This window comes from Phialemonium atrogriseum, assembly GCF_030411735.1.
Source record: "Phialemonium atrogriseum strain 8032-3 unplaced genomic scaffold QBC33scaffold_10, whole genome shotgun sequence".
In the NCBI taxonomy this organism is placed as follows: Eukaryota; Fungi; Ascomycota; class Sordariomycetes; order Cephalothecales; family Cephalothecaceae; genus Phialemonium; species Phialemonium atrogriseum.
Genome location: NW_026848147.1, coordinates 461,295 through 480,260, shown reverse-complemented (window position 1 = coordinate 480,260; position 18,966 = coordinate 461,295). Strand labels below are relative to the sequence as shown.

The window sequence follows — 18,966 nt, the reverse complement described above, 5'->3', positions numbered from 1 at the left end:
GCCGTGCCCACTGCCCAGACACTCGGGTTCACCACTGGCCGCCATATTGGAGACCTTTTGGTTGGTCCACGGATTGATGGCGCTTAGCTCCCTTTAACCAACGGCATGTAGATTGGTGCGTTTCACATGGTTGTCTGCCGAGTGGCTGCACCCTTTCTGTGCTATATTTACCTACCTATTCCCTCCATGCAACGTGGACTGACCCTGGACCGTTGCCCGCAATGGAGGGTTGCACCAGTTGATAAGCTTGGCTGGAGATTTATCACCCCCGCTGCTCAAATAATTCATGTCTTCCCGCATCTGCGTGTATCGTCGTCCTTGCTGAGGACTTTCTAGGCCTCGTCTCCTTGGCTGTCCAGTTGGGTTACCCATCCAACCATACGTGGCTCGATATCTCCACACAGCACTGTTCCATGAGAGATGCTACTTGTTGCTTCAAGGTGTTGCAGCTTCTCCCTTTTCCTCTCTTTTTTTCCTTTTCCACCATTCAGCCCAGCTTGAGCGTTAATACTTGCTTCGCAAATCATGGCGGCCAGACAACCGCTGTTCACCTTTCTTCCTCTCGTCTCCTCTCTGCTTTCCTTCATCTTGGTTCTCCTCCTCCTCCTTGCTGGAACAAATAACGTCCTTTCCGGCCTCTACTATATCAAGGCGAGTCTGCCACCCTGCTTTGCACGACCCAATCCAACCGATTGCCCACTAACAAGCTCTCACAGACGGACACAACTGGATTCTCGGTCTCTTCCAAGCTCTCCAGCTCCACCTACCTACAAGACCTCTCCGCAGTTTCAGGCGCAGACCTAGTCGGCCAGCCCTCCACCGCCTCATCTCTCGGTCTCGCCGAAACCTACACGGTCCTACTGCTCACCTCGTGCGCCCACTTCCCCGACGGCGCCGTCTCCTGCTCCCACCCCAGCCTCAGCTTCTCCTTCGACCCACGCACCGACCTCCGCCTGGACAGCACCTCCCTACAGGGTACCTACCCCCAGTCCCTCCTCTCCGCCCTCTCCCACCACCGCAAAACCACCCGCTTCGTCGCACCCGCCTACATCCTCGCCGCCGCCCTCCTCGTCCTCGCGCCCCTCCTAGCAACCCTCTCCCCGCCCTCCTTCCCCGCCCTCGCCGCCCCGGCCCTATCCGCCCTCGCCGCGCTCCTCCTCCTCGCCGCGGCCGCCGCGGCCGCCGCCTCCTCCCGCGCCGTCGACTCCGCCTTCAACGCCGCCCTGCGCGAGACCGGCCTGTCCAGCTCGACCGGCAGGCCCGCGCCCGCCGTGGCCGTCGGCGTCGCCGCGTTCGCGCTCGCCCTACTCGCCGCCGTCGTGCTGGTCGTGCGGGCGCGGCGCGACCGTCGCGTCGGGGGGGCCATGCAGCGCGGGGGGGAGAAGAAGGGGGCTGGCGGTCTGCTGGGCGGCCGCGTGCCGTGGGGGAGGCATCGGTATGCGCCGGTCGATGACCGGGTTGCGCTGGTGGGGAAGGGTGGGTATGAGGGGTCGCGGCACCAGGAGGGGGTTGTTTTCGATTCGTCTGAGGGCGGGGGGAGGCACTTGGATGATAACTGGGCTGCTGAGGATGAGTATTCGGCTGGTGGGCGGGGCATCCCCTTGAAATCGCTGGGAGTGGGCGTTAAGCAGAGGAGGGATATGAATACGGCTTATGAGCCGTACAGCAGTGCGCCAAGTTGAGGTGTTGTGGCCTAGGGGCTGAATACTAGTTAGGCGTTAACTTGGGCTTCTGGTGTTGAAAAAGATGTCACAGTTTTAGGGGTTTGCATTTATTTTCAGGACTCGCCCGGGCATGTGTATTTATGTTCGGTTTGCAATGCCTACCTACGTAAACTGAGGCTTCTGAGGGAGAGCCATGATCCTGGTGCATCATGTGAAGCTAGGGGGCTGACGTCTACAATCGGTGATAATAGGGGTCAGGGGATTGCAAACAAAATTGAGCATACGTCGGTCCACATCTAATTAGCGCGCAGAAATGAAGCTGAGAGCACCAACCAGAATATGATTAACTGAGACTCCAAATTACACAATACTAGCAGCATCTTAAGTCCCTACTATGCCAGACAGGGAGCGAGTGTAGGATGCCCTTGACAGGGGTATCTCTGGGTCCCGTGGTCGTCCATTTTCTGGCCAGAACGCTTCGGGATATGAGATTGGAGACACGGATACGCGAAGACACAGAGCCACTAATACGGCACTTAAACGCGGCGTGGCATTGGAGGTGGAATGGATGCGCAGCAATCTGCCGTTAGGCAATAACGGCAGATTGGCATAATCTTTTACGGTTCGTTGGTCAAGTGGTTACTGCGCGTTATCTGTTACATCTCAAGGCTCAGTCTGTGTTACGAGAGAGCTTCGCCTAGGAATCTGCCTGCTCAGTCAGAGAGATGCGGCCTCCAAACCAAAGTTCACCATGCCGTCACTCATAGCCTTGAAGCCCGCCTGGCGACGAGGTGTGCCAGCGAGCCCGCATTCACGATGTCGGCTTGAAAGGAGAAGTTAACCGCATCCTGGTTACCCATATTGTCGTCAGGTGTGAACAAGAGATATTGAAGGCCACGCTGAAGGAGAACTGGCTCGCGTGCTTGCTTGGAGGTATCGGTAGCAGAATGTAAGTGGCGAGAAAGGGGAACACAGCCTCGTCAGCCTGGCACTCCTGGCAGGCTAGCACGGCCAGATGGCTAGCAACTTGGGAGGCGCAGACGACGTGGCGGTCAGCCAGCGAATCACAGCAACATGAGCCCCGGCCGCTGGAGAACCTGCATACCCTGAGACCTCCCTCGTTCAGCTCTTGTGCGGCCTCAGCAAACTTCATCCTATTCATCAAAAACTTCATCCTATTCACCAAGAAGGACGCTCGACGCCAGTTTACCTACAACAGGGCCGCAGGATCTTGCGGCCGCAACGACGACCATGGAGGCAAACGAGGGCGCCGACGAACTTGCTGCTGGAGCCGTTGATGAGGTGTCCAAGATATTCAACGATGCCGTGGGCTCGTTCACGGCGACACTTCCAGAGGCCGAACGGAAGCACTTCGACGAGCATCGGAATGCGCAGTCGATGATCTCTTCGATCGAGGCCATTGCCAGTGGTCACCCAATCCATCGAAACCGCTTGGCCGTCGTAAGCCGCAAGTTTCAACTCTTGGCCGATCACTTGCAGCCGTATTTTGACGTCGTCGAAATATTCGTGCAGGTGAAGCCGGAGTACATGGCTCTGATATGGGGCTCGATGAAGATGATTTTCAAGGTAATCCTTCCCCTCTGAAGGCTTGGCCGAAGAGCCAGAGTTCGTTCTGACCTGGAGTCAGCTGAGCTCGAACTACGTCAGCTTTCTGGAGAAGATGGGGGACATGTTCCAGGATATTTCCTCTTTACTGCCGGCATACGAGAAGTTCGTCACCATCTTGCAGGAAAGAGCGGCGAGTCACGACGGCTCCCACCCGAGACTGGCCAACGCGCTTGCATTTGTCTACGTGGACATCCTGCGCTTCTGTCATAGTGCTTACATGCTCTTTGCCAACAAGAAACGAAGTACGATGCCGGGACGGTAATTGGGAGTGCTGGCTAATGTTGCATAGGCCTTAGAGTCAAGCTTAGTCTCATCGGGCGCCTCCTCTGGCGACCCTTCGACGTGCAATATAGCGGCCTCGTGTCAAGGCTGCAACAGCACAGTAAGCTCTTTGAGGTGGAGGTTTCCCTCGCCTCTACCGAGGAGGCAATGAGACTGTTCGCCCGTTATGAAGAGAGCATCAAGAACAACGAGCGGCAGCTGGTAGGGCCCGGAAAGCAAGATTATAGGCAAGAAGAACGAGAGAGACTGGAAGAGAAGAGCAGACTGAGTAGGTGGCCGCCTCGTGGTCTTGAAACGACATAACGGTCCATAGGCCGAGGCTAACAGTCATTCAGTCGAACGAGTTAAGACTCTTCAGGAATGGCTCGACCCGCCACGATGGACGAAACGATTCGAGCAAGCGAAATATCTGAGGCAGCCCGGAACCGGCGAGTGGATCCTCGACAATGAGATCTATCACCGCTGGAAAAAGATCGACGAGACTTCCGAGGCTTCCCTTGGCTCTAGGACACTGAGTATACAGGGTTGGTTCCAGTTCTTGTCCCGTGGTGTGTGGTCTCCTACTGATGACTCATAGGCAAGCCCGGCTACGGCAAGACCATCTTGTGTTCAACGATCATTCAGGATCTCGGCTCTTTCGCCATTGACGCGGACTGCAAAGCAACCCATCGTGGACATTCCGTCGTGTTCTACTTCTTCGACAAGCGACGCCGAGACGCAAACATGCCGGCTCACGCAATCAGAGCTATGTTGGCGCAGCTCCTTCACCTACATCGGGAAGACGAACAGGCAATCGATGTCGTATCTTTCCTCTTCACGAGACATGCCACGGGGGAATTTATAGCGACGAACAATGAGGTCTTTGCCGTGCTCGAGATGCTTCTAGATCACCTAAAATTCACCTATCTCGTGTTTGACGGCCTGGACGAATGCTCAGACCCCCAGGGACTTTTCAAGCAACTCGAGGAGGTAGCATCCCGATCCAAGACATCGGCCGTTTTACTGCTCGGACGGCCTTCCGTCCAGATACCGTCAAGACTGAGCAAGGACTGCTTTCGATTGGATCTAGAATCGGAGCAACCCCAGCATGGCGCCGACATGAGACGGTTCCTAAAGCCTCAACTGGAGGACCTGCAGGACGAAGATTTGTTTCCGGAAGAACTCAACGTCGATGATGCAATTAGGGAGATCACAGGCAAGGCCAACGGAATGTTTCTCTGGGTTCGGCTGCTGGTTGAGTACTTAAGACTTCCATCGCTGACGACCCATGATCGGGTGGATGCGATCCGGAACCTCACTCGCCTCCAGGGGCTCGACTCTCTGTACAAAGCTATCTTGGATGGCCTCGCGTTTCAGTTCCCGGGGAAAGCTTTGAGGAATGTCTGCCGCCTCTTCCAGCTGGTTGCATACTCGCGGCGGGCTCTGGATCTCACGGAGCTGCAGCACGCCATTTCGATGCCTTTCGACCGACGACAGACCCGACGCGACCTTATCCCGAACTTTGCCAGGTCGCTCGGCTCGCTTTCTGGCTCGCTGATCGAACTCTCGAGTGATGGAAGGACTCAGTTCATCCATCTCTCGGCCCAAGAGTACTTCACTGGAGCTTCCGCTGAAGAGGGGCAGGCTGCTGCAACCTGCAAGCTCCTAACGAGTCGGTCGCTGGCGCATCGCAACATCGCGGCGTCCTGCCTCTCCTACATAATACATACTGTCCCGGCTGACCCTCTGGGAGGATCGACTCAGGTTGTTCCGAATGCAGCCTTTGTCCAGCTTAAGTATCCGTTGCTGAAATATTCGGTGGAGAGCTGGAACGACCACTTAGCGGACGCCTTCAAGGTATCTCATGGGAGGGCAGAAACGATCACGGGCGGAGACGCATCTTGGGATCTGCTCTCTGAGCTCCTCAACACGTTTCTTACACGCAAACGGACCATCACAATGTGGATCGAGGCGGCCTGGCTCTACGGAAAGCCTCCTGATGTCCCTCATCTCCCCGACCCGAACGCTCTCCAAGCGCTGTTGGATGGATCCGCCACAGCACTGGAGCTCTTTCTAAGCATGCAACTTCGACTAAATGAGTTTAGAAGAGACCTGGGGAATCTACGTCGATCATGGTCATACATCCTGAAGAAGGAGCCTAATGAGATCTGGGAGCCGAGCATCCCTGCCTTTACAAAGTCCAGCTTCTGGCTGTCTTCAACCAAAGCACAAGTTGTTAGGGTTGCTGTCTCTGAATCGAAATCGAAGTATATCATCGTTAGATCCCAGTTATCGAAGGATGGAACGCAAATGGGCGTAGTGAAGCTGCTCCCGACACTGTAAGTCCCTTGATCTGCAGTGGGCTGCGTTAGCAAGGTGGCTATCTACTGATGCTGTTAGATCTTGGATGTTGCATGGGAAGAGTAGGAACGATATCGGTGACAGCGATTTCGAAGACCTTGTCCACGACGCAGATTCCGGTCACTGGAGAGTGCGCTATGAACTCTGGTTACTTTCGAGCAACACGGTCATCGAGGCCGTGGAGATCACACTTCCGAGCGATATTATGGAGACTTTTGTGATATACCCAGGCCAAGAGGACCAATCCAGACTGACGCGGAAGGAACCGAACGAGAGATCAGAACCGGTGGTGTCCCTGCCCCTGGATATCAGCGAGGATCTACGACGAATCGTCGTTCTTCACACGCTCATTGCGATCCTACAAACGGCACCTCAGACAGGGACGCAAAATTCGATGCCTGGGGCGTTTCCTTGCGACGAGGACCATCTCGATGGAGGGGAAGACCCAAGTTCTCAGTCTACCATCAGCTATCAGGTCTTGAACCTTACGGACACGGAGCCTACGACGAGCATCCGCCAAGAGATCATCCACTTCTCCAAGGAATTCGAGGTCTTTGAGAACTTTTATCACATCAAATTCAGTCCGACCGGCGAGTACTTCGCCGTGATTCACGAGTCGGTGTGGTGGGCCGAGAAGAACGGCGTTCGATACGGGGTGCTCTGGCTGCTTCAGATCTTCCGCGATGAAAATCACGGTGCGGACACTCCGGGGCCACCGCGGTACGCTCCCCTGACGGCTACAAGACTGTTCGCAGTTCCCGAAGTGTCGCTCCTCTCCCCAGTCAGGGGCATCGCCTTCCATCCTACCGCAGCCCGGCTAGCCTTTCCCCAGGTTCTCGACGGACTCCCGCAGACCTATATATGGGACTTCGAAGCGCCCGTGGTCTTGAACGACGATGACCAAGTCAACCAACACCTCAACCCCTTCCCCGTCCACGAGCCGCCCATCATCGACCCCGCTTTCTCCGACACTGGGACTTATCTCTATGGCACCAGTGCGCGCATCGAGTTCGGCCCTGGCCCCATCTCCGTCGCCAACCTCGAGCGCTTCGGCAGGCCGCTCATCGTCAAATTGCCCCCGGGCGTCAAGGCCCGCCCCAAGTTCGCAGAGGATGGCAAGGGCAAGGGGGTCTCGCGCATTCAGACCAACCCGGACCAGCGCCTGGTTAACTTCCAGGCCGCGGCGCTCGAGCTGGCCGGGCGCACGAAACTGCCCGTCCAGCGCGCCAATGTCCTGGCCTTTGACACCGCCGCGGGCGGCGCCGCGGGCGGCGCCGCGGGCGTGGCGCACATCTCGCAGCTGCAGAACCTCGAGGCCGAAGGCGCCGTGGTATTCAACACGCTCGGGACGGACGGGCGGCTCAAGACGGAGACGCTGAGCCGGCTACCGCGGGACGCAGCGCTGTGCGTGGACGTGTCCATCGTGCACGGCGCGGCCAACGAAGGCAAAACGCGCATCGTACTCGACCGAGCGGCGAGGCGCGAGTACGCCCGAGGGGATGTGGGTAACGCGACGCTTCCGGCCATAGTAGAGCGGGAGCGGGACAGTATCCCGACATTTGTGACGACGGTGAGCTTGGGCAGGGGCCTGGCCGGGATGGGTAGCAGGGGGGCGGCTTTACCTGGGACTTCAGGGCTCGATGCTGGGGAGGCTTCGAGATTATGGATCGATGCGGATTCGGTGGACTAGTATATCTTTCTTAGGTCCATGGTGCAGGAATTTGAGACCTGGAGTCGAACACGTCGGGAGGACCACAGGATGAGCGAGGCGGGATGTTGGCTATCTTTGTCGGGCCATTTCTCAAAATAGCTAGTATCGATGGCACCGATGCGTACAAGATGTCCAGGTGCACCTTGTGAATGTGCAGGATGTAATTTGCCATTTCATCTCTTCGTCACTAATCCGCCGAGGCCAGAATCTCCATGATCTCAAAGATGGCAGCCTATAAGCCGGACAGTAGCTGTCCTCGAGCGTCCCGAATATGTATCTCAGCCCATATTCAGATTGAAGCATGGAATTAGGGCGTTCTTCGGTGTGAGGAGCATCTAGAATAATGGCTCCTGAATTCAAGGGGCTACGCTGCTGGCTGGACGTTCAAGTCAGCAAGTCTGTCATGGTCCCCAGCGATATCAAGCGGCTGCGTCTGGGCAGGAACATTGAGTCATGTCGAAAGCGGCTCAACCTCCTCCACCACGTTTGTCAATTCATCCAAGAGAACTCTTCGAGGTTTAAAGCCAACCTTATGATCAAATGGATAGCAGGGAAAATTAGATTCTAACTTTATGCGACGAACGAGGCTAAAAACACTCTTGACTTACTACTGTGGTAGTACAGCACCCTAGGGATGCAGTGGGAGACCACGAATGCCAAGAGTGTGGCGCAGCATTGAATAGAAAGCTACATAAAGGGGTGGGAAAGGGAAAAGGGGAAAAAAATAAATCCCTAGCCTTAGACTCGAATCGAGCAGAGCCAGTCCACAGCTAGTACGCATGCCTCTGTGTTACCAAATTAACAACTAGGTTATCATTAGCATCAGTTAAAGTTATTTATTAACCCTGCCGCAAGGGAAAGGAAGGGGAGTGAATCCACGGAGTCAAGCGACAGAGTGAGGAGAGGGTGACACTAAGACATATATCTTTTACGAAGTCTCCCATGTTCACTACGGATTAATCAGCGAACCTTTCGGAAACCAGCTACGAAGTTTATTGGTGCCCAATAAACGGCAATATATGTAATTCTTTCCTCGAAGGAGACGGAGTAGCCGTCTTTATCTACAGCTGAGGAGGCGGCATGGCAAACTCCCTAAATCGCCCTTCAAACAGAACCATGTAACTCGACAGACTCTCTATTCTGAGACTCCTCTTCGTGCTTCTCCATCCGGGGCTTCTCGACAAAACATACAGCGACAAGGGCCAGGGCACACAGCGCAGCAATGCAGAAGAAAGGCAGGCCCATCCACCTTCCCCCCATCTTCACTCCCCGGCCGAAGCTCCAGGCCAGGAACGGTCCGCCGAAAATGGACCCGGTAGTCTCGACCATCCCCGTGAGCGCGAACAGCCTCGCCGTGTGTTCCTTGTCCACGTGGGATGCGATCAGGCCCTTCGCCAGGGATGAGAAGCCCGCTGAGAAGGTAGATATCACCTGGCCCAATATCACCTCGGTAGGTCGCTCGCCTCCTGTCAGAAGGTTCCCCACAACTAGGCAACCCAGCGATGCCTGCATCAGGATGAGGTCTTTCTTGAAGACTGGCATCCGAAACCGGCTGGTCATGAGTCCCGAAACAAAGGGGATGACGGCGAGAACGACAACAGTGAGGATCCCACGGACAGAGAGCAGATAACCGATGTCTGCGAGCAACCATTTAAAGCGATTGCTGAGCAGCTGCGTGAGGACATGCCCCGAAGCCATTTGGACGGGATCGGTGATGAAAAACATGACCAAGAGGAGGACCACAGGGCGCTTACGGAGCACCGTCAAAGATTCGACAAGGCGTTCACGGGCATGGACCAGATGAGACTGCATTGCAGCCAGGAGTGGCTCCTCGGGTACGGTTGACGCCTGTGCCCCGGTGAGGCGAGGACGCGTCTCGGGGAGGAAGATCATGGAGATGAGGATAGTGGGAGTTAGGATCAGGCCCGAGATGAAGAGAGGCACCCACGGGTTCCAGATCTCCATCATTTTCGCCGAGAGGGCCGGTCCGGCAACGGAGCCAAGAACGGCACCTAAAGAAAGGGATATGAAGCCGGATGACCTATTAGTAGTTAGATCGAACCATGCCAAGATCGCTACTAGGCTATCATGGGTACCTTTCAGTCGTCACGTCCGCAATGATGGAGTGGATGACAGCGACGGTGACGGATAGGCCGCCGCCGAATATGGCGGAAACAGGAGAAAGCAGTATCAAGTGGATCGGAAATATGTCCCATCGAGCGAGAACAAGGCTTGTCCAGGTGCCACCTATGACCATACTTCCAAATGATAGACGGAAGACCGGCTTGCGTCCAATTCTGAAGTCCGGTCAGAACTGCGAGCCCGAGAGAGATGGCAAGTGGCTTTGATTTACCTGTCTGAGAGGATACCCCATGGGAATGAGACGATCAATCCTGCATGGCCTGTCAATTTCTATCGAAGCCACAGGACGCCGGGACGTGTAATTACCAATGACCGCGTTGATCACGATATATAACCCCCCCAACCAGGCAAGTTGTGTCTGGATCTCATCGACCTTGCATAGCTTCTCATCGACCGGGTCCGGCGAGCCGTAATGCTTGCGGCAGACCACATCCTCAGTCAATCTGGCGAGCGGGATCAAGCATATGGTTCCGCTCAGTGTCATGCAGAAAATGATGAAGGTCATCAGGCCAACAACACCCGCCGGGGTTGAAGGCTGGTACCAGGCACGGCGAAAAACCTCGGGCACATCCTCGTCAATTTCCGGGTCTAGGAACGGCGTGCCCTCTCCCCAGTCATCGGCGGTGTCCTCAACGGCCATCATGGCTTAGAAACGGCGGCGGCTAGATGGTCATTGTTGGATTGATTGATGGTGCTGAAGTTGAGGTGAATGAGGCGAGGCCAGGGGTTCCTTTAATAGAAGTCAGCGATCGGCAATGTCGACCTGGCTTGAGGCTGTGCGTGCCCCACAAGGCATTTTTGCACCAGCCCAATACGACGCTGCGGATGATGCCAAGCCGTTTCGGTTTCTGCGAATATTTTACGAGCCATACGAAGCCCAAAAACTGTAAGACGGCGAGCTGGGGGACGATAAAAGAATGCGGCGTCCAATAACGAGAATGAATGCAAGCCACTCACTACTTGTGTCCACCTCCTCCTCTCACTTCCAATCCACTCTCCATAATAGCCAGCTCAATGAAAACTGATGTTACGAGACTGAGATCTTTTTAATCTCTCTATGAAGTTGCACATCGTTAGGCAAGCGCCTGCGTCTCTATATCTCACCATTGGCCGTGGTCATCGTCTGTAGCGACTTTTCAGTTGCAGTCTCAGACTGCTCCTCGTTCTATTCTGACATTCCACGTTCGGGTCTCGCGGCAATATAAAAGGATACAAAAATTAAAGTATGGCATGTACCATACATCTCGTAAGGTGTCGCTGTAGTCTTTGCAAGTCTGTGTAGTTAGCTTGGAAACGCCCTATATATACCCAGCATATTGAACTAGACTGTGTCGATAAGTGGTTAAGGAGACCCTCGAAACCCCAGCCCTGCCTACCTAGAGGCAAAGTGGAAGCGGAATATTAGTTACCTATAGCAACCTGAATAACCCTTTTCCTTCGAGGTACTAACTACCTCTAGGTAATTACCACCTAGGCGAGATGTGCCCCTTTACTGTTGGTGCCTTTGAGAAATCCACGGAAGATCAAGAGAGTTGACGAAAACCCCCCTGCCGTCTAGGAGTCAGATATTGCTTGAATTGACAACGCCGCGGGATGACTTATTATGTATTAGTATACACATACTTCCGGTTGGGTTGAAGTTGGTCAGGTAGATTTCTGTGAATGGAGAATTGCACACCCAGCTCGTTTGATGATGGATTGAGGAGAGCTGAGCAGTACTTGGGTAATATTGAACTGCAGTGGGGTCGAGTGGGGTGGCAAACGCACAGACGAGGTGGGCTTATCAGACACGCCCCGTAGGTTTAGCCGCACCCAGTCGGCGAATAAGCAAATTTGCCAACGCATCACTAACCACACATCAAGACCTTCCATTATTGCTCTCCGTTCCTTTTCGTTCCGCTCGGCCAGCCCCAACTCGGACAGTCGGCTTGAATAGCACGGCTCGTGCACTCGTCACAAAATATGGCGGCGCCCACGTCGACCCCGGCCCTCCTCCCCCCACCGGAGGACCGGCTCTACACGACCTTCCAGGACCTCCATGAGGACATCAAGGCCTGGGGTCGGGCCCAAGGCTACGCCATGGTCATTGACTCGTCGTGTAACCGCGACGCTCAGGGGCTCTACCGCCGGTACAATCTTTCCTGCAGCAAGGGGGGTAAGGAGTATCAGAAGAAGGGCGCCGGCTTGCGCCAGGGCAACTCGCACAAGACCGGTTGCCGGATGCGCGTCAAGTGCATCCAGAACCGCGCGTGGCCCTGGAACGACCGCTGGCACGTGCAAGTCCTCGAGGGCGCGCACAACCACGGGCCCTTCACCGGCGAGGCCGGCGAGGCCGTGCCGCCCCAGTTCCGCAAGCTCGATCCTGATGGCATCAGGTGGCTGCTCATCATGCACCGGGAGGCCAAGTGCAACCTCCGCCAGCTGACCATCGGGCTGCGCGTATCTTTCGGAGACAAGTACCAGTTCGTCAAGAAGTCGGACGTCAGCAACATGCTCGCCAAGATCAAGCGCGGCGAGGAGAAGGAGATCGCGAATCGCCCGCCGGGGGCACCTCCTCTTCCGCCAGGGGCCATGACGGCGTTCACTGCGGCGGTCCTGAACCCGGTCTCCACGCCGAGTCGGGCAGGGGTTCCATATGAGCTGGTCCACCCAACGGTTCAGCCGCAGCCGCAGCAAGCTCTTCCCGACCTTTCCCAGTACGGCCCACCGCAGCACCCGCAGCACCCCCAACACTCCCCGCACCCACAGCACCCACAGCACGCTCAACACGCTCAACACCCGCAGCATCCTCAGCCTCAGCACCCCCAGCCTCCGCACGCCCATCCACAGCAAGCCGGAGCTCAGCAGTCGCCTCCCCAGCAACCCCAGCAACCCCAGCGCCAGAGGCAGTGGCAGACCCAGACTCCGGCCTCGATGGCGCCACGCTACGGCCCGCCGCAGCCAGCGTATCAGCCCCCACCGCCGCATCCGCAGGGCCAAGCACCGCCGACGGCGGCGGGAGCACAGAACCAGCCGCCCGCGCCCATGTACCAACCCACGGGGGTGCGTCCGCAGATGCCGGCACAGACGGCGGCGACGGCGGCGGCGGCGGCGGCCCCGCCAGCGACACCGACGCCTGCTCCGCCGGCCGCGGGCCAGCCCCTTATGACGTTCAGCCCGGTGTCCGAGGATTCGGACGACGGGGAGAACAACCATGACGAGGAATCTGAGGAGGAGTAACATCGGGCGCTTTTTTTATTTTATTGCCCCCGTTTTCTTGTCTCTACCCCGTCTTCCCCCCTTTTCTCATCGGGATAAAAGTTTGAAATTTGTGGGTGTTGATGGGTACCTAGGTGTCCTATCCCGGATGGGGGAATTCGGATTTGCTCGTTTTATCAGCATTGGCGATGGCCCACCCGACTCTTCTCAAGGCTTGTGCCTGAGCTGACGTAAACTTGGAGCTGGTAATATTTGCTGTCTCTCGGCTGGTGGTTAGAAGGATTAGGCGGAGTTTGGGATGGATCTCAGCGTTATTCTCGCGGATGGGGCTGTTATTCAGTGAAAAAATAGATTGCAGGAAGACAACATGATCCTCGCAAGACATGGTCCAATGCGGGTTACTGGGGAAAGCCGTTCAGTTTTGTTCGCAAATCCTATTCACCAATTTTACTTACACCCGGTCGACAACTGACTCTCCATTATTACGAGAATACGCTGTCTAAAGGACATTTACTATGTAGACTGGCGAGGACAGATATGGACTGGTGATCGATCTGCAGTAGTTGTTGCTCTTGCTGTTGTACAAGCAATGGCAACAAGAGCCAGATCCAACTCACGTAACGATATATACCTGCCTGGGTGCTTTTAGCAGGCGACCCAAAGTTCCAGACGAGGATATGGTTACCTGCGATTAGATTGGAGCCACACTTGCAGGGGTCTTTGACCTCGCATGGCGGGGTTGCAATGACATCTCAGGCACTGGAAAAAAAGAAGACCACCAGCGGGGTTCCACTTCAAGTGTTTTTGACCCGACCTGAAATATTAACCTTAACTTCCCAATTGACAAGCCACCAACTGATCTTGCTCCGGATCGTTAACAAACCCACGGATACCCAATTCATTCCTCCCCCCTAACTTCCCAACTAAACCTCCTCCAAAAGAAATGGCCACCAACGCCGCCGCAGACGACGATGACGACCCCATCCTGGCGACCTACTCCGTCTTCGTCAAGCCGCCGCTACCAGCGCACCGCAAGCTGATGGTCCTCCAGCACCCCAACACGCACTCCGAGGACCCGGCGATGCTCCAATCCCCGCCCATCACCGAGATCCGCCTCAAGCCCGGCTCGGGCATGATCGAGGCCGACGTGCCCATCGACTACGACCGCCAGTACGACCGCCTCAAGGGCATGGGCTGGGGCGCCGCCCTGCAGAAGTCCCTGGCCGCTAAGGGCGGCGGCAGCCTCGGCCTGGCCGGCGGCTTCGGCGTGGGCGCCGCGGCCGCCAGGACCGCCGGCGCGCGCCGGGGCGCCGGCGCCGACGACGACGACGTCGAGGGCGGCGACTGGGCCGAGGCCGTGCGGGTCGACAGGGTGCTGCGGACGCAGACGCTGGGGGGATTGAGCGCCCCGGCTTTGGATGCGAGATACATGGTCGGCGTGTTTCAGGGGAGTAAGTTCAACCACCCCAGCCCGAAGCTACCCCACGCGTACAAACCTAGATCCCCGTGTGCTGACAAGAAACCCCTCGCCCACAGAAAACATCCACCTAACCCCCGTGTCATCCCTCGTCCACCTCCGACCACAGATGCACTACCTCGACGCAGCAACCGAGCAAGAGCGCCTCGGCCGCGCCGGTGGCGGCAGCGGTGCCTCGGGAGGAGCGGGCGGCAAGGAGGGCGGCGCCGGCGCCGGCGGGTCCGGCGGGGCGGCGCGGGCGATCCACATGACGATCAAGTCGACGGCCGCGGACGGCGACGAGGTCGTGACGGAGACGATGGCGGACCGGCTGCGCGCCGTGCAGCTCGAGGGGTGGCGGCGCATGGAGTACGCCGACGAGGACACCGAGGACGCGTGGAACGCCTACCAGGAGAGCCTGTTCCTGCGGCCCGCCGGCGCGGGTCCCCCTCCGCCCGCCGCCGCTCCCGACCCCGTCGACGCGGACGACGACGACGAGGAGGAGGGCGGAGAAGAAGATGATGATAAGGTCAGAGACAAGGGCAAGGGCAAGGGAAAGGAGAAGGAGGTCGCCGTCGCGCCGGCCCCCGCCGACGTGGGCGGGGCCGCGGACCTGGACGAGCGGGTCCCGCGCCTCGAGACGGACTGGGGCGAGGACGAGCTGCTCCGCGCCGTCAGCGGCATCAAGGCGACCGACAAGAAGCCCGGCGAGGAGGCCGTGACCGAGCCGGGCGAGCCCATGGGCGGCGGCGGTAGGGAGAAGGGCAAGGGCAAGGAGGTCGTCACCCCGACGGCGGCGGCAGCGGCCGATGCGAGGAAGCGGGTCGCTAGGGCGCCACGGAACCCGGCCACGGCGGCTGGCGCGCCGAGGAGGGGAGGGAGGGCAAAGGCGGCTCCCCGGGGCGGCGCGGGTAATGCGATGGAGATAGACTAGGCGATGGGGTTCCTTTTTGTACGAGTTTTTAAGGCATCCGGGTGTTTCTTCGTTTCCCTTTCGGCATTGCATGGTCGTGGCGTTCTCGAGGGGCATGATCTCGGGTGTTCAGGCACCATCATCACGACAAGAAGGTGGTGGAGAGAGTTGTGTCGCGACCCAAATGGTCTTTCTAGGTACTTAACAAGCTGATACTCTTATGGCAAACGCTCTAGCCCATTAATCGGCTGGCTAGGTAGCTTTCACCTGTGCTCAAAGCCAACTGAATCCTGTTTTACATACAAATTGCGCAATTCCACGGTCATTCCCATAAACACTTCGTGACCATGTTGAGTTCGCTGACCAAGTCGTCAATCGCAAGGGGCTGTCTTTCAACAAGCAACTCGCAAATTCCACGAGACAAGGTTCGAAACTCTGTCCTCCTCTCCCAAGCCACAGAAATCGTGACTGCCAGCCGGGCCATTCTCCAACGCCAGGTGGTCTTCTCCCATCAATGCCTTCATCTCCCAAGAATCCTTCTACCCGCCACCAAGTCTCAGCCGGTGTTTGCCTCCCACCCCAACCCAGCCTCGATGCATCCGCCGGTGGCACCCACGTCGCAGGCTCGCTGCATCCGTCAAGAGGTAAGTAACACATCTACTGGAGAAGCTCGACGTCCAAGCCAATGGAGCGCATGAACAGATTGACGTTCTGTAGCCGTTGAGCTGCCATCTCCTGAGGAAGTGTCTTCGCAAGGGTGACAGTATCCATCACGCGATCCTTAACGGCCAGAACAAGCCTCTGTTGTTGATCGGGGCTGGCGCCAATACCAATGGCCGCAAGAAGCTGCCAGACGTAAACGTCTTCGCCAGAGTTCACGGTGCCGGGGAATACGTAAGGGAGAGTGGGTTCGAGAAGGTTGAAGAACTTGGTGTAAGTACCATCCCTGCAGGATCAGTCATGGTTAGTGGTGTGTCGGGCACTTCAAAAGTTTCGGGAAGCGTGAAGAAACGTACCAAACCTGCCACGTCTGCTCATTGCCGCCACTGTTCTGCTTTATGATCTCGGCGCGGCTCAGGATCATGGTTAGCATGGAGGCTCCAACGCGCGACTTGGCAATGATATCCACGTTCTGCGTGCACACAAGACCCAGGATACCAGCCACAATGTCGAGGTCAAGCTCATTCATGAAGTTGAAGAGGGTTGACATGACCGCCAGGGAGAAGAGCTCGATGTTTTCGCGCATGGCCGAGTTCAGCAAGGTATCGTCGGTGTTGACCTGGGCTCCACGGACTACGTCAAGGGTGTCAAGGTGGACGACGATGAGGGTCAGGATAGTGGTCCGCTGTTCCTGGGTGGTGTGTCTGAAAACGCGCTGCATGGCCTTCTTGCCCTTGCTGTACGAAAGCAAGGCAATGAAGGGGTGAACAGGGAAGACGCCAAGGGGTTCATGCACCTTCAGCGCCTCCCAGAGCTTGCTGTTCAGTTTCTGCGCTTCGTCTCTCCAGGCAACAAACTTCTGGACAGCCTCGACATCGGCCTCGCTGGTTGGAGGCGGAGGGGCGTTGCGGTCATGATCCTCCATCTTCATCAGCGTGTCGTATACGAGCTCGATGGAGCGCAAGACGCTCTTGGAATCAATGCCAGCCGGAGCAGCGTGCCGGCTGGAGCTACCTGGCCGATGGGACTCGCCGGGACCATCGGTGCGCTTGATATTGAGCAAGGGTTTCGGGGTCTTGGCATTGCTGAAGGAGATTTTACCCAGACTCCCTTCAATTATGAGCTGCTTGTTCTTGGGCTTGTTCTTGGCCGCCTCCACGGCGCGCTGGACTTGCTGCTCCATCCGCTGCATGTGGTTCTCGGCACCCCGGTGTTGGCGTCGTAGGCCTCCCTGGCGGCTGCCCGTCTGGAAGAGGTAGGTCTGAGCGAAGTTGTTCAATGGCTGGCTAGGATGCTGCCGCTGACCGCCCTGGATCTGATTGTGAACCTGGTAGTAGAAATCTTCAGCCAAAGACTCGTCCGTGCCACGCTCATTGGGATTCCCAGTTGCCGATACAAGTTGCTGAAGTTGAATCCTCGTGACAAAGTTCTTGTCTTGCGGGGTCATGATGCCATTATCACGCGACATGAGGAAGATCTTATGGTTGCGCTTGGCACGTCTCGCCTCCTGTGCCAGGTATGCTGCCTTCTGCTGCTCGGACAGCTGGGGCAGTTGTGCAGGCTGCTGCTGGGTTGGTGGCTGGCGGGAGAAGGAGCCTTGCTGCCTGTGAGTTGGATGGGTCGGGTGGGTCGGCTGGCCAGGGTGCGAAGGCTGGTGAGGAGGTCCAATGCGTGAAGCATCGCCCGACAGACGGTTGGGATTCTGCAGAATCTGAGTCGGCTGGACGGGTGGCGCGGGCTGTTGGCGCTGCTGAGGACTCGGAGCACTTGGAACGGCGTGAGGAGCTTGCTTCGAATGCGGCCGCTGGAGGATGGTTACAGGGTGTCCATGCCCATGGTGCTCCTTCGGAGGGGGCGCCTCAGCGGGAGATGGTATTTGCTCCGGGATAGGCTGGGCTTGCGCGAAGTGATAAGCATTGTCGAACGCAGCCTGGGGTTGGAAATGAGCCTGAGAAGGAAGAGCCTGAGCCGGAGGCTGGGTTGAAGGCTGAGGCGTGTTCTTTTTCTGAGCACGCATCTGGGCTTCGACCTCCTCCAAGCTCATCATCTTCCGACTGGGTGCCGGCCCTGCCAGTGGCTGAGCCGGAGCAGTGGGCTGTTGCGGCTTCTTCGGTGCGACCCCCCAAAGGGCGGCATCAACCATGAGGTCCTCAACCGGCTCTTCCTTGTACTTCTCATAACCAGTGCGAGCTGGCTTGGTGAATTGTTGGGGGGCATAGTAAGACGAAGTCGAAGCGGATGCTGCCGCCGTAGACGTGATCTTGGCTGTTGGAGGCTGGCGATGGTAGCGAACGTGCTCTTCCTCGATGGCGTTGGCAACTTTGGCAGTTTGGCCGAAAAAGTCAAAATCCTTGCCAACGGGCCCAGAGGTTGCGCCACCACCTCCACCACCTCCACCTCCACCACCACCGCCACCAAAGGTATCGTCATTGAAGGCATCATCAGTTTCGTCTAACTGATCACCCAAGCCATCATAAGTATCTTCAAACTCGAGAGCGTCGCCATCATCGCCACGGTGGGAGAGTCCAGCGAAGGGATCATGAGCTTGAGAGAAGCCGGGGGCGGCTGGGTTGTGATGCGTCGCATCGAAGCCGAAGAAAGACATTGTGGATGGCAGCCGCGTGGCTTTTGAGTGGGAACTGGAAGGACCACCTGGAGGGTAAATTAGCGATCTGAAAGCTGCACCAATTGGAGGGACAGCAGAAGAACTCGCTCGGCCTTCGCAGTGACTGTGGTCAGGACGAGAAGTAGTAGGCAATAGCAGACTCAGAATAGCAGAAGCAGCATGAATCTGCCGAGGCTCATATCTGATACGAGTCTGGCCTTTTTGCTTTGGTCCTTCACAAGTCACAAGTCACAAGGTTTTCTAGGCAGCTGGGAGGGGATGAAGATGAGGCAGACAAGGCAGAGCGGGGGAGTCCACGATGCGGAAAAAGCGGAGCGCAGGACAAGTAGGTGAAATGGTGGTGAT

At 57.0% G+C, this 18,966-nt stretch overlaps 6 protein-coding genes across 6 annotated transcripts; 4 read left to right on the top strand and 2 right to left on the bottom strand.

The window, feature by feature from the left end:
• The first annotated feature begins 192 nt into the window (after window positions 1-192).
• Window positions 193-2,011, top strand: QBC33DRAFT_585015 (putative integral membrane protein). Its single transcript, XM_060431421.1, has 2 exons — window positions 193-651; window positions 717-2,011. The coding sequence occupies exons 1-2, from the start codon at window positions 526-528 to the stop codon at window positions 1,680-1,682; spliced, it is 1,092 nt and encodes a 363-aa protein (XP_060284316.1). The 5' UTR covers window positions 193-525; the 3' UTR covers window positions 1,683-2,011.
• A 904-nt stretch (window positions 2,012-2,915) lies between these two features.
• On the top strand, window positions 2,916-7,665 carry QBC33DRAFT_585007 (uncharacterized protein; the record flags this gene model as incomplete). Its single annotated transcript, XM_060431420.1, has 6 exons — window positions 2,916-3,251; window positions 3,313-3,535; window positions 3,583-3,843; window positions 3,911-4,090; window positions 4,153-5,893; window positions 5,955-7,665. The coding sequence occupies 6 exons, from the start codon at window positions 2,916-2,918 to the stop codon at window positions 7,603-7,605; spliced, it is 4,392 nt and encodes a 1,463-aa protein (XP_060284315.1). The 3' UTR covers window positions 7,606-7,665.
• Window positions 7,666-8,615: 950 nt separating this feature from the next.
• On the bottom strand, window positions 8,616-10,747 carry QBC33DRAFT_536248 (MFS general substrate transporter). The gene is made up of 5 exons (XM_060427694.1): window positions 10,726-10,747; window positions 10,075-10,498; window positions 9,980-10,019; window positions 9,723-9,923; window positions 8,616-9,667 (listed from the first exon to the last, which is right to left on the bottom strand). Exons 2-5 carry the CDS (start codon window positions 10,409-10,411, stop codon window positions 8,731-8,733), a joined length of 1,515 nt encoding a protein of 504 aa, XP_060284314.1. The 5' UTR covers window positions 10,412-10,498; window positions 10,726-10,747; the 3' UTR covers window positions 8,616-8,730.
• Window positions 10,748-11,507: 760 nt separating this feature from the next.
• On the top strand, window positions 11,508-13,438 carry QBC33DRAFT_610651 (uncharacterized protein). The gene is made up of 4 exons (XM_060432420.1): window positions 11,508-11,850; window positions 11,884-12,396; window positions 12,430-12,794; window positions 12,924-13,438. The coding sequence occupies exons 1-4, from the start codon at window positions 11,731-11,733 to the stop codon at window positions 12,985-12,987; spliced, it is 1,062 nt and encodes a 353-aa protein (XP_060284313.1). The 5' UTR covers window positions 11,508-11,730; the 3' UTR covers window positions 12,988-13,438.
• A 312-nt stretch (window positions 13,439-13,750) lies between these two features.
• QBC33DRAFT_584995 (Sin-like protein conserved region-domain-containing protein) lies at window positions 13,751-15,567 on the top strand. The gene is made up of 2 exons (XM_060431419.1): window positions 13,751-14,417; window positions 14,503-15,567. Exons 1-2 carry the CDS (start codon window positions 13,910-13,912, stop codon window positions 15,354-15,356), a joined length of 1,362 nt encoding a protein of 453 aa, XP_060284312.1. The 5' UTR covers window positions 13,751-13,909; the 3' UTR covers window positions 15,357-15,567.
• On the bottom strand, window positions 15,504-18,387 carry QBC33DRAFT_536238 (topoisomerase II-associated protein PAT1). Its single transcript, XM_060427693.1, has 2 exons — window positions 16,352-18,387; window positions 15,504-16,281 (listed from the first exon to the last, which is right to left on the bottom strand). Exons 1-2 carry the CDS (start codon window positions 18,136-18,138, stop codon window positions 15,993-15,995), a joined length of 2,076 nt encoding a protein of 691 aa, XP_060284311.1. The 5' UTR covers window positions 18,139-18,387; the 3' UTR covers window positions 15,504-15,992.
• Between the last annotated feature and the right edge of the window lie 579 nt (window positions 18,388-18,966).

Bases quoted from the DNA above. Each gene is read 5' to 3' on its own strand.
- QBC33DRAFT_585015 (XM_060431421.1), top strand. From the start codon at position 526: ATGGCGGCCAGACAACCGCTGTTCACCTTTCTTCCTCTCGTCTCCTCT. The intron at 652-716 runs GCGAGTCTGCCA...AAGCTCTCACAG, and splicing joins CCGGCCTCTACTATATCAAG to ACGGACACAACTGGATTCTC.
- QBC33DRAFT_584995 (XM_060431419.1), top strand. From the start codon at position 13,910: ATGGCCACCAACGCCGCCGCAGACGACGATGACGACCCCATCCTGGCG. The intron at 14,418-14,502 runs GTAAGTTCAACC...CCTCGCCCACAG, and splicing joins GGTCGGCGTGTTTCAGGGGA to AAAACATCCACCTAACCCCC.
- QBC33DRAFT_610651 (XM_060432420.1), top strand. From the start codon at position 11,731: ATGGCGGCGCCCACGTCGACCCCGGCCCTCCTCCCCCCACCGGAGGAC. The intron at 12,397-12,429 runs GTTCCATATGAG...CCAACGGTTCAG, and splicing joins CCACGCCGAGTCGGGCAGGG to CCGCAGCCGCAGCAAGCTCT. The intron at 12,795-12,923 runs GTACCAACCCAC...TATGACGTTCAG, and splicing joins AACCAGCCGCCCGCGCCCAT to CCCGGTGTCCGAGGATTCGG.
- QBC33DRAFT_536238 (XM_060427693.1), bottom strand. From the start codon at position 18,138: ATGGTTGATGCCGCCCTTTGGGGGGTCGCACCGAAGAAGCCGCAACAG. The intron at 16,282-16,351 runs GTACGTTTCTTC...CTGATCCTGCAG, and splicing joins GAGCAGACGTGGCAGGTTTG to GGATGGTACTTACACCAAGT.
- QBC33DRAFT_536248 (XM_060427694.1), bottom strand. From the start codon at position 10,411: ATGATGGCCGTTGAGGACACCGCCGATGACTGGGGAGAGGGCACGCCG. The intron at 9,924-9,979 runs GTAAATCAAAGC...ACCGGACTTCAG, and splicing joins TGGGGTATCCTCTCAGACAG to AATTGGACGCAAGCCGGTCT. The intron at 9,668-9,722 runs GTACCCATGATA...AACTACTAATAG, and splicing joins GCGGACGTGACGACTGAAAG to GTCATCCGGCTTCATATCCC.